At 45.7% G+C, this 18,153-nt stretch overlaps 1 protein-coding gene across 3 annotated transcripts in view; it reads left to right on the top strand.

Moving 5' to 3' along the window:
• Positions 1-18,153, top strand: part of C2_1H7orf57 (chromosome 2_1 C7orf57 homolog) — a 238,286-nt gene that overhangs the window by 159,735 nt on the left and 60,398 nt on the right. For all 3 annotated transcript variants that reach the window (XM_069216108.1, XM_069216123.1, XM_069216116.1), the window contains exon 7: positions 13,575-13,711. In XM_069216108.1, the coding sequence (XP_069072209.1) occupies positions 13,575-13,711 (137 nt within the window). The remainder of the gene's footprint in view (positions 1-13,574; positions 13,712-18,153) is intronic.

Genomic DNA, 18,153 nt, shown 5'->3' with positions numbered 1-18,153 from the left:
TATAAAGTTGTACTAACAACAAACCCAAACTTTTTTTACCAAAAGTGGTATCACCATTTCATATAAATCAAACAGTGGAACTGCTAGTATTCTTCCCACAGCTAGATTCTGTGGCAGAAAGAGCTCTACATACATTAGACATCAAAAGAGCTTTAATGTACTATATTGATAGAACTAAACCGTTTAGAAAGACTAAACAACTATTTGTCGCTTTCCAAAAACCCCATACAGGAAATCCCATATCAATACAAGGTTTAGCACAATGGATTGTAAGATGCATCCAAACATGCTATATTAAAGTGAAAAGACAGCTTCTAGTTACTCCTAAAGCACATTCTACAGGGAAAAAAGGTGTGACAATGGCTTTTTTAGGGAATATACCAATGGCTGAAATATGTAAAGCTGCCACTTGGCCAACACCACATACTTTCACTAAACACTACTGTGTAGACATAATATCACGACAACAAGCCACAGTAGGCCAAGCTGTACTAAGAACATTATTTCAAACAACTTCAACTCCTACAGGCTAACCACCGCTCTTTTATGGGAGGACAAACTGCTTTGTAGTCTATGCACAGCATGTGTATCTGCAGCTACACATGCCATCGAACGGAAAATGTCCCTTACCCAGTGTACATCTGTTCGTGGCATGTTCCGCTGCAGATTCACATGCACCCTCCCACCTTCCCAGAAGCCTGTAGTCGTTTAAGTTACAAACATTTGTACATATGTATATACATTTACATTTGCATGGACATCTCTTACTTTGTTCCTATATACTCTATCACTCCTTCCTTTACCCTCTGCGGGAAAACAATCTAACAATGGAGTCGATGCCCATGCGCAATGGAACCGAAGAGGATGAGTCACTCGATCCCGTGACTCAAAAACACTTCTTTAAAGAAAAACAACTTGTAACACTCCGAGCCCAACACTAGATGGTGGGATAATGCACAGCATGTGAATCTGTAGCGGAACGTGCCACAAACAGATGTACACTGACATTTTCCATATATATATATATTTTAATATTAGAAGATGAAGGATCACAAGAAACAACAGCCAGCCAGGGCAGAAATCTGGAACCCAAAGGATGCAACGAGTCACAAGAAAATGTAATATCCAAGAAAGAAGTGACTTAAACAGATGATCTCACCAAAGAACAAAAATATATTTCTACTACAACGTTTCAGCTTCCGTCTTCCTCAGGTAGTATAATATGGTTTGCTCAGTGGCTGCACAGCTGACACGGCAGGATTTTCAAAAAACATCATGAGTGAAGATTCCAATTGGAATGTGGAATCAAGGCAGTCCTGTGAACTCTTCAGATAAGCAGAAATCAAGTGTTATTGTCAGTGATGTTCAGTCCATCTGGATGTAATGATTTTAAACGGTACATCCAGAAGTTTTCTCTGATGTCCAGAAGTTCTTCCTTGTCCTTCATTGTCCTCTCCCCATGCTACATGTTTTTCCCACCAACCCATAATTTGGTTCGCATAGCTGAGAGAAAAGGAAACTCCCATTGCCGTCCCACAAATTTGGGCATACATTTGGTGATTGAACAAAAAGACATTGGGGGGCATTCTGACCCCGGCGGTCTTAGACCGCCGGGGCCAGGGTCGGCGGGAGCACCGCCGACAGACCGGCGGTGCCCCGCAGGGCATTCTGACCGCGGCGGTAAAGCCGCGGTCAGACCGGCAACACTGGCGGTCTCCCGCCAGTGTACCGCCGCCCCTTTGAATCCTCCAAGGCGGCGCAGCTCGCTGCGCCGCCGAGGGGATTCCGACCCCCCCTACCGCCATCCAGTTCCCGGCAGTCCGCCCGCCGGGAACCGGATGGTGGTAGGGGGGGTCGCGGGGCCCCTGGGGGCCCCTGCAGTGCCCATGCCACTGGCATGGGCACTGCAGGGGCCCCCGTAAGAGGGCCCCTACGAGTATTTCACTGTCTGCTTGGCAGACAGTGAAATACGCGATGGGTGCAACAGCACCCGTCGCACTTTCCCACTCCGCCGGCTTGATTACGAGCCGGCTTCATCGTGGGAAGGACGGTTTCCCCTGGGCTGGCGGGCGGCCTTTTGGAGGCCACCCGCCAGCCCAGGGGAAACCTCAAAATACCCACCGCGGTCTTCCGACCGCGGTACGGTATTTTGGCGGCTCCCGCCGGGCGCGCGGTGACCGCGCCCGGCGGGAGTCAGAATGACCCCCCTTGTTTCTTAGACATAGATCAGTCATCTTTAGCAGCATTTGTGAATGCTTCAATTTGGTCAAATCACATTGCTGTAGGAAATATCGTACAGCTGTGAGTCCTATTTCATGACTGATGGATGTGTACAAGGATACCACATCAACAGTAATTAGCCTGTATCGTTCCTCCCATTCAATTCCAGCTAGTATTAAAAAAAAAAAATCACCTGTATTCTTTATGTAGGAACTAATGCTCAATACTATAGGGGCTAAAAAATTGTCCACATATATTGAGATATTACCATATAAAGATCTGCAGCTAGAAGTTATCGGACGTCCCTGGGGTTTGTCCAGACTCCTATGAATTTTTAGGGTTATTTTTAATCTTTCACCACATGGTCCGTAATGCACTTGGATGGTAGAGCCAATAGACTATAAAAAGAGACATTGAAAAAATACTCACAAACTGAGCAAGACCGGGTGGTCGAAACGCGTAGGTGGTGATGATGTTCTGTGGAGTACACAAATGAATTAAAGCATATGAACTTTCCTGGAGTGCAGCGTTACAATTGTTTTCAATTGTTTGTTCAAGAGATTAGGAGGAAAGGTCAGTTCCTCACGTCTGCACCAGTCTGAAGTGCGCGCGGCAGTAAGGACCGTTTTGTTTGTTTGTGTGTGTGTGTGTGTGTGTATATATATATATATGCATTTTTAATAAAAGGTTGAATAAAACAGCAAGTATGAAAGAGGGACCTTGGTAGTGTGGTGGAAACCAAGCTTGACTATGTGACTGTTGTAATGAATAATACTCATGTACATATGAACTAGAAAAGGTGTCAATGATGCAAAAACTGCAAATTTAAAAGAGACTGAAATAAAAATAATCCGACTGATTTTGTATATTCCGTCTTATGACAACACTTCTACAAGCGTGAACCCAACCTACACAAATAGTCACGTAACAATGAAAACAGTTGCACCTAGATGAGGTATTAACATCTAACCTCCTCAAGCACAACATATATAAATATCTTCATAGAGAAGAAGTACCCCTGAAGAGGGTAAAACCCTTCCAAAATGAAGGAAGTCTTGAATGCAAATGCAAAAGTGCAGAACAACTCCTGAAGAGTCAATAATATTGATTATTCTATACAGGAGACTAAACAGACTCTACTGAGAGATATGTCTCAATGAAGACCCATGATAAACTGACACAAACTAGGAAAAGAAAAGAATAATGTTCAAAGAACATGTCGACACCATACAAATGTCTACACCTAAGTGTAGAAAATTCGACAAACTGTGATGGTTATCTAATATAAAACGGTTGAGACCAAAACAAAGAAAGTCTTAAAGTCCCCAAGATTACACTCCCAAGAAGCTGTAAATATTATACTAATTATTTATTAGTATAAATCCATAATTTCACAAGTTAGAAAACTAACTCTCTGCCAAGGGAGCAACTCTGTACACTCAAATGAAAGTGTAATAACTCCCAAGTTAAGAAATCCCGACTGTGCCCATAAATATGAATGCTCACTGGCATACAAGCTAATACTCCTCTTAGAGTATAGTATATATACCATAAAGGTAACAACTCTTGACCACAAACTCTTCTTCAGAGTAAAGTAAACAACATCACCTTTATATCAGGTGTATTAAAAAAGAGATAACCCTCTAAGAGGCTGTCATTAACAAACTTGTAATTGAAAGCCACCACTTCCACTAATAATAATATTAATAAAAGTAGCCTTGAAATATCAGGGATGAAAAGCACAATAGGATACCAGGGCTCTATACACCCCAATAATCCTCTTGACAATTTAAGGAAAAATATCACCTGCCAAAAGCAGGAACAACCACCTGGTGCCAACATTAGGTGGAACAGACATAGAACTGAAAAAGCCTCACGGCCCTGCTGAAGCATGGCTCATCCGTGAAATAAGTAAAGACCAAAGGGTAGAGAGGAACCAAGCTAATTTGCCATTCTACCCCTACTGTCATGAAAACGCCTTAAAGCTGAGTCTGTCTGTGCACCAAATAAATGCCTACCATCAAACGGCATGTCAATCAATGTGGCTTGAACTGGCTCTGAAAATCAGGAGGTACGTAACAAAGCACAGCGACTTAACACGACTGTGGAAGGCATAGCTCGACCCACACAGTCAGTAGTATCTATACCTCGGCGAATGATTACTTTAGCTGCTTGCAGGCCCTCTTGAATCATAGGGGTGAGAATGCTCCTGATATCTTCTGGACGCGTAGACAAGATGTTTGCCAATGAGACCTATAATGAATGAGAGAAACATCCAAGAACACAAGATGTATTTACAGAGCGTAGAGCAGACCTTGTGGAGGAAAGAATATGCCTGCCATAGATGTCTAGACTCCTGGAATCTCTAATTATTGGGACATGTGGAAGAGACTCAATATCATGGGAGGCTAAAGCAACCTGTACCACTAAACTTTGATAAGTAGGATGTCTTAGGAGACAAGCTGGATCACCAGGGGCAGGTCGGTGCCTATGAGACATAGCCCGATCAACATGGCCCCCTCTATCAGGCTTAGCCCAAGCCCCCTACAAAATGTCATGTAGGGCTTAACTGTAAGGAAGCACTGGTTCAACCCCTGTTTGGCCTTGATGGAGAATGTCATTTAGAGGATCCGAAGTTAATTCCACTGAAGGAAGTGTTAGATCCAAAACAACACCAACCGTTTTCAGCATATCAGCAAGAGAGGAGCTCACCTCCATCTGTGAAACCCCTAAGTGCTGCTGTAGCACTTAGCCATTTCCCTCGCCACAGGGGGTCTGCTGAGTGATAACAGCGTTCCAACGGGTCGTTCTCAAGTCAGCGCGCCATGCCAGGAAGACCGCTTTTGTTACTTCTCCGGTCCCCTGCAGGAGGGGTGTCCCGTACATTACATTTAGGAGGTGTGGGAATCCCAGGAGTTCCAGTTCCACCCGGTAGGCTGGTTCCCCCCCATTCCCCATTAAACCAGTCGTGAATTACTATTAATTGAGTAGCTAAGTAATATAGGTAGGGGTCTGAGTCGCCCAAGCCTCCATCATATGTCCCTCTTTTACAGTGGTGTGCCACTACTCGGTGTCTGGCTCCTCTCCATAGGAATAGCCCTGTAGCGCTGTCCAGTGCCCTGAACCAGGAGCGGGGATAGGTTGTGGAAAGTTCTGGAAGATATATAGAAGTCTTGGCAGGATCATCATTTTGTATAGGGCTACACGGCCCATCACGTTTAGTGGTAGGGTGTGCCATCTCTGCAGGTCCGTCTTGATGTGTGTCAACAGTGGTGATAGGTTTTTGGCCCATGTCATCTCGGGCAGTAGGGACACCCATATACCTAGGTATTTGAAGCTGAGTCTGCGCAGGGGAATCCTATCTTGCCAGTCAAAGCAGTCTCTAGAGCTTGCCAGTGGGATCAGTATTGACTTGGCGGGGTTCATTATTAGTCCCAAGGCCTGCTCATAACACCGCAATATTTCAAGGCTGCGTGGACCCGTTATGCTGGGTTCCTCCATGTATAGTAGGACGTCGTCAGCATAGAGCGCTATTCTGTCTTCCTGTGTATGACCCCAGTTCCACCCTCGGTATATCGAGTCGGACCTGATCATCTGGGCTAGGGGTTCGATAGCCGCGTGCCTCGGTGAATCTCTAACGTTGAGGACTGAGTCCCGTTAATTTGCACCCGGGCAGTGGGGTTAAAGTACAGGGCTTGTACTAGACGGCAGAACCTCGGGCCCAGGCCTGCGCGGCGGAGCACCAGCAGGAGAAATCCCCAATCTACCGAGTCAAATGCTTTTTCAAAGTTGATAAGTAAAAGGGCGAGGTCTCGGGGCAATCTATGACGCTCGTCCAAGGCCACATGCAATCGACAGATACAATGTCTGGTGCTGCGAGAGGCCATTAATCCACATTGGTCTGGGTGTATTAGGTGGGGCAGAACCCTCTTAAGACGGGCAGCGAGGATGGCGGCAAAGATCTTAACTTCAGTATTTATCAGTGAGATTGGCCTGTAGTTGGCACAGCTTAGTGAGGGGGGTTGGGTCTTGGGTATTACCACAATGGTGGCGGCATCAATTCTCATGGGAAGGTGCCATTATTTTCTATTTCTGCAAAGAGTGTTAACTCTTCCTTGAAGGCTTTGTAATATTCTGCAGGGAATCCGTCTGGGCCTGGGGTTTTCCTAGTGCCTAGTGTTGAGATAGCTGTTTGTATTTCTTCTACGTTGATGGGTTCATCTAGGACTCGCACCTCTGCCACTGGTAGTAGAGGGAGGGAGGTGCCGTCTAATAGATGGCGGGCCAGGTCTAGGTCCACCTTGTCCGATGCCTGATACAATGCTTGATAATATGTGGCAAAGGCGTTTGCTATTTCTGCATGCCCCGTTACAAGATTGCCCTCCCTGTCTTGGATTTCGGGGACGATCCTGGAGGCCTGGTGATGTGATACCAGCCAAAATAACATTTTCCCCGTTTTGTCTCCCTCTCCATAGATTTTTGCCAAGATCGCCCTCCACATGTGCTTTGCCGCTTCCAAAGACTGGTCCCTAATCTCTTCCCTGGTTAGGACTAATTGTCGTGTTACCCTTTCACTTGAGTGGATTTCATCCTCCCTTTCGAGGTCCCTGGCCCGGAGCTCTAACCGTTCGATATGTTGGGCCTGTGCGCGTTCTCGTTTGCGTATCAGGTTCTTTGCTGAGCCTCTCAGCACTGCCTTGCTCGCCGCCCATAGGGTGCCCTTGGAAGTAACTGACCCTACGTTTAGGTCAAAGTAATCCTGTACTGCCCTACGCAGCTGATCGGTGTAATTTGTGTCTTGGAGATACCAAGCATTTAGTCGCCACACCAGGCGGGTCCGGGACTGTGTTGGACCTATTATAAATCTAAGTAGAGCATGGTCAAAGATTCCCCGTGTCAAGATCTCGATGTGGGAGAGGGCTGTACAGTCTGAGCTTGGGAGCAGTATCAGGTCTATCCTGGATTGAGAGCCATGGGCTGCTGAGGTGTGGGTAAACTGACGTCGTCTTGGGTGCCACACCCGCCACGCATCGCAGAGCCCCGTTGCAGAGAGCCACCCCGTGAGCCCTGCCGCTGCTGTGTGTCTGTGTGTAGAGAGTGAACCGGCTACGTCCATAGCAGGGTTTGGGGTAGCGTTAAAATCACCGCCCACCATCGTGAGTCCCGGTGGTAGTTCGAGAAGTAGCTGGGAGAGGTCCTTGAGGGTTTTTTGGCCTAGTGGCGGGGGGCGTAGACACTGACCACATTGATCATGTTCCCTTCAATCTTACCAGTGATGGCTATGTATCACCCCTGCTGGTATCTTCGCACCTGGATGTGTGTCAAGGGGAACGACCAATGTAATAATATAGCCACCCCTCTCGAGCCACGAGTGCACCCAGCGTGGTATACCCTATCAAAGCCTCTACGTGTCAGGAAGGGGCAGTTGTCTCCCAAGAGATGAGTCTCTTGCAACAAGAGTATTTCCGGTTTATATCGGTGTATATATGTAAACATAGCTGTGCGTTTAATTTTGTCCAAGAGACCGTTAACATTCCAGAGATTACTTGTGTCTGATTCATGGGGATATGTGTGTGGAAAGGTTGTATCGTGGCTCCTAGGGCCTCCCTTAGTTGGCCCTTGGTTTGCAGAGGGTCCTCTCTTAGGTGTCTGACCCTGGGGGGCACACGATTTTTTAATGTCGGTAGAATCTCTATTTTCCGTACTCTGAGTGCTTGACATAAAACAAAAATGATATCTTACTTTAAACATCCTAACTTCGGCCTTTAGAACTAGGTCAAGACACCCGATCCCCCCCAACTCCCTTCCCTCCCCATACTTCCCCCCCAGAAGCATCTGTCGCCCTTATATACCATCCCACTCTGCAACTAGTGGGATGAAACTTCAATTGATAGGGTGGAGGTGGTGGACCCCTCCATATTTCCGGATCTGTTCTAAGTAGCACATTGTAAGCATTCGTAAGTTAGTTTTGGTGTAACCCAGGCCTTCCCTGCCTTGCAATGTCTGTCTGCCTGGAAGATGTCGTGCTGGTGAAGTCACAGCACTGGACTGCGAGATAGGTCTGTGCCCTCTGGGGGTCCCGAATGGGCCCCCCCCCCCTCTCCTCGGTGTGTCCGGGTCTCCTTCAGCACGCCTAGCCTCTCGGTCGGAACCCGGGCTTTGCGGGTTTATCTGGCGGTCTCCGAGCCGCGACCCCACCTCGGAGGGACCCCCTGGTGTTCTGCGCCATCTCGAGCGCGTGCGACGACGTCGGTCGGATCGCTGGCCTCCTTGTCGTTCCGGGTGCGGCCCCCACTGGGACCCGGCCCCTTCTGTACCACGGCCCAGGGGGATTTCCTTCGTCAGCCAGGTCCAGGCCGGTGTTGGGTGGTCAAAATAGTAAGTCTTGTTTCTATAACTAACACGGAGTCTTGCTGGGAACAAAAGGCGATTTTGGACATCCATAGCTCTTAGTTTTTGTTTCACCTCGGTGAATGAGCGCCTTTGTTGTTGAACCTCCCTCGTGTAATCTGGGAATAGTAGGACTTTCGTTCCATTGCACGTGAGATCGCCCTTCACACGTGCCTCTTGTAGCACTGCATCCCGGTCTTTAAAATTAAAAAGACGGAGTATCACCGATCTGGGCAGAGAGCCCGGAGCAGGCCTCGACTGCAGTGCCCTATGGGCCCGTTCAATCGCGAACCATGGCGTGAGGCGATCAGTCGGCATCCAGGAGCGGATCCAGTCCTCCAAATATTGGGCCAGCGAGGACTCCGCCACGCCCTCAGGAAGGCCCACCACACGGAGGTTATTGCGTCTAGATCTGTTCTCAGCATCTTCAGCTCTCCAGTGTAGGTCAGAGGTGCGAGCCGTCAGAGCTGCGACTTGGGTTTTGAGAGCGGTCACCTCGTCTTCCACCGTGGAGATCCTGGATTCAGCCTCTGTGAGTCGGGCTGTGGCGTTCCGGAGATCTTGTCGGACCAAGGCCACGTCTACCCTGACGTCTCCTATTTTAGATTCAACAGCCGCCTGGGATGTCTGGATCGCTTGGAGTATTGTTGCTAGGTCTTTCGATGTTGTTCGTGGTTCGCTGTTTCGGCCCGGAGCGTGGTCGTCGGTCCGGGACCCAGTGGCACCTGTGGTAAAGTGGTCCATACGCGTCTGTGCCGTTGTCTGCCGCGTTGGTTTATCTTTGCCCATGATGGTGTCAAAGGGATTCTGTTCCCATAAGATCGTCGGGTGTTGATGGCGTATTGCGGCTTGGGGGGGTCAGGAGTACTTTAGTTTGGTGGTCAGTTTCTCGGCGTCCATCCGTGCCCAGCAGACCCACGGGGGCACAGGGGGCAGCAGCAAATTCCAGACCTCAGTTCGTACCAGTCGGACACTCTGTGGTCCCAGGTGGAAGGAGACCCAGTCGTCACCTCACCGTCCTGGGAAACGGCCCCGGCTTGGAGGTCTTCTCCAAGAGAGGTGGGGGGGGGGGCATACCGGAGAGCTGTCCTCTATCCCACAGCGCCGTTGAGCTTGGTTCAATGTTTGAGTGATTGTCCCAATCTGCGGGTCGTTCTTGATTTAGGCCCTATAGAGTTCCCATTAATGAGGTGATGTGCTCCTCACATGTTGGGGGTGTTCTCATTGTGCGTTAGTCTCTTTCCCACCTCATATTATGTTGCATCGACTGACTCTTAGCTTCGGAGGAGCCTCCCCTGGCCTACGTCAGTATGGGTCGCGGCTCAGTGGTGAACAGATGTCCCAGTTCTTAATGCCCTCTCCCTGCGGTGTCTCTGGGGAGTGCCGCGGGACCGCCGCCAGAACCCGGCGTCTCCCGGTCCGTCAGGGCCGCCGTGGAGGTGTCCCCGGCCCTTTCCGGGCCTTCACGCTGCCCGGGCCGTTCAGGGCGCCGCGGCCGGCCAGAGAATGGCCGCGAGCCGCTGCCGCCGCCGCGCCATGAGGCTGTGGATTCTTCTCCCCGGGTGGATGGGGGGGGGTGTAAAACAAAGGAGACCGCGAGCCCCGGTCCGCTGCCGACCCCGCCGGGTCCGTTGGCCCTTCTCAGCGCGGTGCTCCTCTCACCTTAGTTCAGGGCTGCGCGCTGCTTCAGTTGAAACCGGGCTCCACCACACGGCACTCCGCTCTCCTCCCCAGGGGTCGCACAACGTCCCAGGCTGTTCAGGACACAGCGGCCAGTCAGCGTTTGTCTGCGGCCTTCTCCGCGCCTCGAAGCACAGGATCTCCGTGCGTCTTTACCCGCGGTCCGCTATGTTGGATGCAGGCGGCTCTCACTTCCCGGCAAGGGCCTTCATCGTCGCAAGTTGGGAATGATAGTTTAACTTTTCCCCCTTGCCCTGGGAGGCAGTAAGGTGTCTTGAGTCACTCCATGACTGTGATGGGATCGGATGGGGTGTTTAGTGGAGGCGGATGACGGAGCGGTCCGGAGCACTATGAAAGTGCAACCGCCTTTTAGACGCCTTGGCCACGCCCCCAAAAGATACAATTATTTAACAACTGTTCTCGTCAAGGTCATCTTCCTTACATTCTTTAACTAGGCGCCTTCCTCCCTGTGGGAGTTGTGGCAATAAGAGTAAACTTTTGCGTATCCGACCGTATGTTTATTCCCTTGACCGTTGGAATGAACTGAAGAACTGTCACTGAGCTGCACGCTGGGATTTCGTGGGCCCGGGGCAGCCTTAACGTGACAGTGTGGTTTGTCTTTTCTCCATGCTGCACTCTAAACATATTATTACACTTCACTTTCTTTTTCTCATTCTTGAAAGTGGAGAAAGGAAGAATGTTTTGAGAGCAAGCTTTGCTGCTATTTGTTTTTTAGCCTGTTTTTACATTTATTTATTGTTTTTTTAGGATACTTACTATTTACGTGGTTTTAAAAGATCGAACACATTTTACCTGTTCATATGCATTTTCGTTTTTGTTTTTGTGGCTTTTTTCCCCTCTGGTTTTACAAGTGTTCCAGTATTCTGTAGGTGTACATGACGATACAGCGATTAATATCCAGAAGATAGCAGTTCTTATAACTGAACTTTGGCGTTATAGGTAAATAACATTTTCTTTTTTGCAGAAACGGAAGACGACTGCCCAGACTGTTTGAGGGGTCCTTTTATCCCCTTCGCTGCCAGGCCTTTTCCCCCTCCTGTGCCGAGCCTTTTTTTGGCTATTTGGGGCAGTTCGCGCTTAGGCCCTCATAACTTTTTGTTCAAATAACCTGCCCACGCCAAATTTGCATCCTTTTTTTCCAACATCCTAGGGATTCTAAAGGTACCCAGACTTTGTGGGTTCCGCTGAAGGACACCAAGAAATAAGCCAAAATACAGTGATTTTTTTTTTCTTTTTTTTTTTTAAATGGGAAAAAAGGGCTGCAGAAGGCAGCTCGTGTTTTTTTTCCTGAAAATGGCATCAACAAAGGGTTTGCGGTGGCAAGATCACCATCTTCCCAGCTTTCAGGAACAGGCAGACTTGAATTGGAAAACCCTATTTTTCAATACAATTTTGCCATTTTACTGGGACATACCCTATTTTTTGTGCTTTTAGCCTCCTTCCAGTTAGTGACCAAAATGGGTGAGAAACCAATGCTGGATCCCAGAAAGCTAAACATTTCTGAAAAGTAGACAAAATTCTGAATTCAGCAAGGGGTCATTTGTGTACATCCTACAAGTGTTTCCTACAGAAAATAACAGCTGAAATAAAAAAATATTTAAATTGAGGTGAAAAAACTGCCATTTTTCTCCACGTTTTACTCTGTAACCTTTTCCTGCGATGTCAGATTTTTGAAAGCAATATACCGTTATGTCAGCTGGACTCTTCTGGTTGCGGGACATATAGGGCTTGTAGGTTCATCAAGAACTCGAGGTACCCAGAGCCAATAAATGAGCTGCACTTTGCAATCGGTTTTTATTCTATACCGGGTATACAGCAATTCATTTGCTGAAATATAAAAGTGAAAAATGGGTATCAAGAAAACCTTTGTATTTCCAAAATGGCCACAAGATAAGGTGTTGAGAAGCAGTGGTTATTTGCACATCTCTGAATTCCGGGGTGCACATACTAGCATGTGAATTACAGGGCATTTCTCAAATAGACGTCTTTTTTACACACTGCCTTACATTTGGAAGGAAAAAATGTAGAGAAAGACAAGGGGCAATAACACTTGTTTTGCTATTCTGTGTTCCCCCAAGTCTCCCGATAAAAATGGTACCTCACTTGTGTAGGTAGGCCTATCGCCCGTGAAAGGAAATGGCTCAAAACACAACGTGGACACATCACTTTTTTTCACAGAAAACAGAGGTGTTTTTTGCAAAGTGCCTACCTGTGGATTTTGGCCTCTAGCTCAGCTGGCCTAAAACGCTGAGAGAGACTTCAAAGGGAAGGAAATAACTTCGAAGTCTCTCGGCCTCCTGCACGTGATCGGAAGAGAAATGCTTTATCATTTCTCTTCCGATCGCGCTGGAAGCTGAGCTTCCAGCTTTATGGGAGGAGGCCTTGTGACAATCATCGCGCGATCGGGGGTGGAAGGGGAACAGCTTCCCCTTCTATCCCTGCCTTGGGGGGGTTGGGGGAGGAACCCCACAGAGGGAGCGCTAGCCCGTCCTGGGCACAGAAGGGGTTATATAGGTGGGCCACATTCTGAGGAAGGGGCTCCTGATCTTGGAAAGTATCACTTGTTATGTGCCCTGACGACTAATTTATCTCCGATGCCGAAGGACATAACATGTCTTTAGGCAGGACCCTTTATACAGGAAATAGCTAAATAATGTATGAACTGTATTAAATGCTTGAACTTAAGGATATTGAATGCTTGAACTAAAAACTCATCTATGCTGCTTGGCATTCTATTTAAACATTTCTACCTATGTGTGATCTAAAACCAAAGAAAGAATTGTAATTACCAGTAACAATAGTCATCAATTGCAGATATCCTTCCTAGATTTGTGTGACCTACCTCCTCAGTTGTTGTGTTAGCTTTATAATTTTTTCCTGCACAAAAGTAGTCAAATTCTATCTTAGGGTGTTGCTTTTTGCAGCTTTTATGATCACATAGAAGGCATTTGGAAACTCAGTGCACAGCAATAGACCACGGAGGGATTGTGTAACTATTTAGTGTTTCACAATCCTTAACTGATGCTCAAGTTGTCATTCAACGTAGCATTCACTGTGATCGAGTATCACACAGCTGGAGAACGATTTTATCAGGTAACCTGTATATGTATCATTGGAACACAAATGAAATACGATTGAGAGCTGACAAATTGTAAAATTTGAAAAAAATAACTTCATAAATCACCATTATGAAAAAGCTGCAGCAAGCTTGCTCGCTTTCAGTAATGCATTCATTTAAATTTCCAATGTTTTTTTTCATTCAGGCATACGTCGCAACACAGTGATCCAGTAAACTTTAGCAAGTTGTTAAGCAATGGTTATGGAGATGATTGGATCCAACAGCGCAATGACAAGGACAAAAAAGCTCAGCAGAAGTCCAACAATACTGAAAAGCCCAACGGTACATAAAATTCGAAGTATAATACTTAAAGAAGGGAATTTAAGATGCAAAACTATGTGTCCAACATATTTGCAGTACAAACGAAATGCAGCCCACCATCATATACGCACTGTAGTGCTACATGTAGCATTACGCCAGAATTCCTTGACTCCAGAACCAACCTGTGAGCAAGCGTACTTATGTACATTTCCAGGGAGCAACATAAATTGACAAGTTTCAGTAATCACAAATGTAATAATCCGCAGTAATTTGTAGTAGTGAAGAAGCATTGTCTGTGATAGTGTAGGATTGTGCTTTGAATTAATTGTGAGCAGCATTTCCTAGTGAACATTTGCATTTTCACATCTCCTGTTTGTTTTTATTAATTAGTGAAAATACTGGTATTGACCAGTGTTGGGTGTAAATGATCACCTGGAAGAAATAATTATTTACTTTTAACAGTAGGTATCCAGAAATGGCATCCTCTCTAGGTTAATAGCCTTAGGATAATTCCCAGACCTGCTTTGCTACTGAGAGTTATTCTAAGGATAGAAATCTAGAGCGGAGTACTTGTTGGAGAATGTTTCTTTTCTATTACACATTTAAAGTAAATATTATTGTCCATTTTGTTTTCCTGTCATACACATCAAAGCTGTCAACAATAATAAAATTCATTCTTTTGCCTTTTTTACTGTTACCCTTTAATGTGTTCTGGCATTGAAAGCCATCATTTGGTGCTTCATTACTACTCTCAAAGCATCGCCCTCTCACGTTCCAAACAAGATAAAACAATCTACTTCTTCAGGCATTAGGTTGCTTCTAAGCCTTACGTCTGTCCGTCTTTGGCTGGCAAAATAACGTTTAAACTAAAATTCTCTTTAAACTGGTATGTACGAGATGCATGTAGAGAGCAACCTTATGTGGTCACACAAAGGGTCAACAGCACCAGGTCTTCTGAGTGCTTGCAGCCAGGTGGCTAATATTTTGAAATTTTGATACAGTCATTGAGAAACTCTGCCTTGTGCACATTTGTCATGCTGTATTGAATTTTACTGTGTCGTAGGGAGTCTGCTTTTTCAGAACTGTGCCTTGGAACAACAGAATGTCAGAATGCAGAGGCTGCACCACTTCTGCCAAGTCAGTACTGTCATGCCAAAATACTTGACTAGATCACAGCGCCTTACTTTCCCTCCTGACCTCACAGACTGATAAGTAATTGTGGCAACCCAAAAGGCACAATAGTCTAGCCCCCTCTCAGGGAATAGAGGAAAAACAGGTCAGTCTTTTCGTAAATTATCTGTTGTACATATCCATAGCAACAATAAAACATAGTCTGTTATGAAGCAAATTCGATGCAATTACAACACTGGCAATAATTATAAAAATCATAGTAGCAGATAGAAACTGTATTGCACAAATAGTGCCACCATAATGCAAATCTGGTGGTCTGACCCTACCCTGTAATTGTATGCACAGAAAGACTGCTATTATTATTATCTGTGATCTCTGAGAGGGGAGAACCCCATACCTCTGTTTGCATAGTCAAGCAGTCCTCATAGGGGAGTGTAAACCTTGTTTACACAGAAAGCATGCCCCAGAGGGCATCTGTTCCACAGACAGGTCAGCTCTGCTAGAATGGTTTTGTCTAAAAATAAACACTAAGTGACCTAATTTATAACGTTAGCTTGATACAGTGAAAAGCTACTCTGTTGTCTATAGGAGCCTGGGAACGACTGCTGGACAGTCAAAAAACAACACCTGGCACTAGTTGTGCCCACTGAGCAGTCGGAGAATGTACAGACAGAATCTCAATTAAGTGGCTGTACAAGAAGTGACATTACAGTGTGTTTCAAAACTGGCACGAAATAAAAATTGTGCAGTGTACAGTGCAAAGCAAAGACATTGTGATTTCTAGAGTGCTAAGAAATGAGGCATAACTATAGTGAGTCCATTAATAGGCCTTATGACACTCCCCCTATGGATGGGACTGCATCTAATACATGAATTTATAAGCCAAGTAAACTTAACGCAAAAGTGTGATATAAAAAAATTATCAAAACTATTTACAAAAGGATCGGTGAAAATTCTAAAAAACTGGCCAGTTTACTTGGGGTTGGAAGCACCCAAGATCTCTCCCACCAAGTAAATGGTTAGTGAATCCAGGATGAATTCCATCTCCGCAGACGATTGCTGAACAGCTCCATTCAGTAGCTCAAGAGAACAGATATGATCCTCATTATCAGCCGATGCTGAGGAAATGGCCGACTGTGCAGCCACCCTGTTATGTAAGTCTGAGGTGAGTAATCCTAGTGCTGATGCACCTGTCTCCCTCTTGGGAAGAAACTCATACCAAGCATCTAGAAGCAAGTGCAAGTTCATTGGACAACTTCGGAAATGGGTCTTTACTGGACTGATCAACCGATTTCTGTCCATAGGAACAGGAGGTTGCAGAGCAAGGCACATATCCAGCGCCCATTCAAAGGGACACCACAGGCAGCGGGACGCGGGTTGAATGCAGGTAAACCAGGCCGGTCGGAATGACAGTGACCAGTCAAAGTCTAGTTCCTGGAGCAACGGGGGTCCAAGCTGCTGGATCATGCGCCTGCGGTACTGCTGGATTGTTGGCAGATCCAGCATTAGCGGGCTTTGGGCAGACACATTCATTGTGGAGTAACAAAAATAGGATTAAAATGGTGCGGATGAGGAATAACACCAAGGGAATACCTCCAAAAATATTGGAAAATAATGAAGAATAAAAGCTGATATAATTGCAAAAATATGGTGGAAGGTACTGACCAAGCCAGTGCCTATGGCTTTAAAGAAATGTTCTATGCTGGCAGTATTGGACACATTAAAGGTGTGTTTTACTTTCGCCGAAAAATAATGGAAGGTTTGTAGATAAAAGCAACTGTATTTTGCTAGACGTCCTTGGGACTTGAAGTTCCAGCATTTCTCTAGCCAAAGTTAACGCTACCTCTTTTTGAAGCATGACTTTGAGTCTGCTTAGCTTATTGAAATCTGCCTTCAAAGTTGGAATAGAAGGCTATAACAAACTATCAAGAACCACATGTGTGGGACAGAAAAAAACGTTACAACATCTCACAAGTTGGGAAGCTGAAAGAATATAGTGGATACCAGCTTTCATTCCTGATCATTTAAAATTGAATTACTGCCATTGGACAGAACAATGACTGGGTAAAATTGTGGGAACTGGAATTCCTTTCAATGAAATTGGCCAAATTTGGAACAGACGCATTACAGGAACCCTGAATGGTAACAAGTTTGCACACAAGTGAGTGGCCAACAGAGCAATCTCTTCAAGTAAGGAACACCTCCTGACCCACCTTTTCACAATGATATTCAAAGGGAAGTGACCATATGTCGTGGCTGGAGCTCCCTCCCAGGGCCTCATATCTACCCAAGGGAAAGGTTTCATGCCAGAAGTAAACTGGAATGTTGGTAAAGGAAGGCATATTACTCCATGTATTTGCCAAACTGCGGCTGGGGTTTCTGCAATGGTAAAGGGTAGCTTGTCTAACTTCTCGAAATGTAACATTATGTATGTGGCGTCTTTTTGAGCCATGAGTCGTCGTTTACAGGTCAGATTAAATAGCAGAAATAGGTGACTTGAATTAAGGTATCACCAAAGTATGTGGCTATTTTTAAGGTCTTGTAATGTCCAGCTAAATTGCATAATTAATTTCAGATGATTGTGCCCATGGTATAATACAGACATATCATTTTGCATAATATCAAAGACAAATGACACAACATTATTCAAACTGTAAATTCGAGAAGGCAACGTGTTAATGCTATTATCAACAACGTCAAGTACTTCATCCAAATTATCTTGATCAATTTGTCTTAAACGTGAAACAGCTTCATCTGCGACAATTTCAAAATGTCATTATAGGTTGCATAGATAAATCTTTTTGAACGTTGAGACCTAGGACCCAACAAGAAATCGGAGAGGTCCATGTCCTCCGATAGAAGAGAAAGATGTTGTTTTACTGCAGGCAGTGTGAAATGTTTTAACCATTGTTGACATAACTTCCCCACTGAATATGTGGTGACTATGTCTGAGTGTTGAGATGAGGAATAATGAGGGTCTGGTCCTCTTGAACCCGTCAGGAATTTAAAATAAAAGAGCATGGCAACCATTTGTGTCTTGTGGCTACAATAACTAACCGTTTGGAATTGTTAGTGTAGTGTTAAATGGGCTGTTTCGGACGATTTCATTAAGCTATTCTTCAGTGTAATTCTAAATATTCTGCTAGTGAGAAATAGAGGGATTATTGGGACCATTCATGTCCTTAATTTCTGCGAATCCCAGACATGTAGTGTGCTGAACTGTATCATTCAAAAAAATCATTTGTGTAAGGATTAAACAGGCTCTAAACAAAGTGTCTCTTCCCTGAATCTGCCAGGGCTTGGTTCCCTAAATAAATTTGATATCTATGGTT

This window comes from Pleurodeles waltl, chromosome 2_1, assembly GCF_031143425.1.
Source record: "Pleurodeles waltl isolate 20211129_DDA chromosome 2_1, aPleWal1.hap1.20221129, whole genome shotgun sequence".
In the NCBI taxonomy this organism is placed as follows: Eukaryota; Metazoa; Chordata; class Amphibia; order Caudata; family Salamandridae; genus Pleurodeles; species Pleurodeles waltl.
The sequence above is the reverse complement of the archived record's forward strand: the minus strand, read 5'-3'. Positions and strand labels throughout refer to the sequence as shown.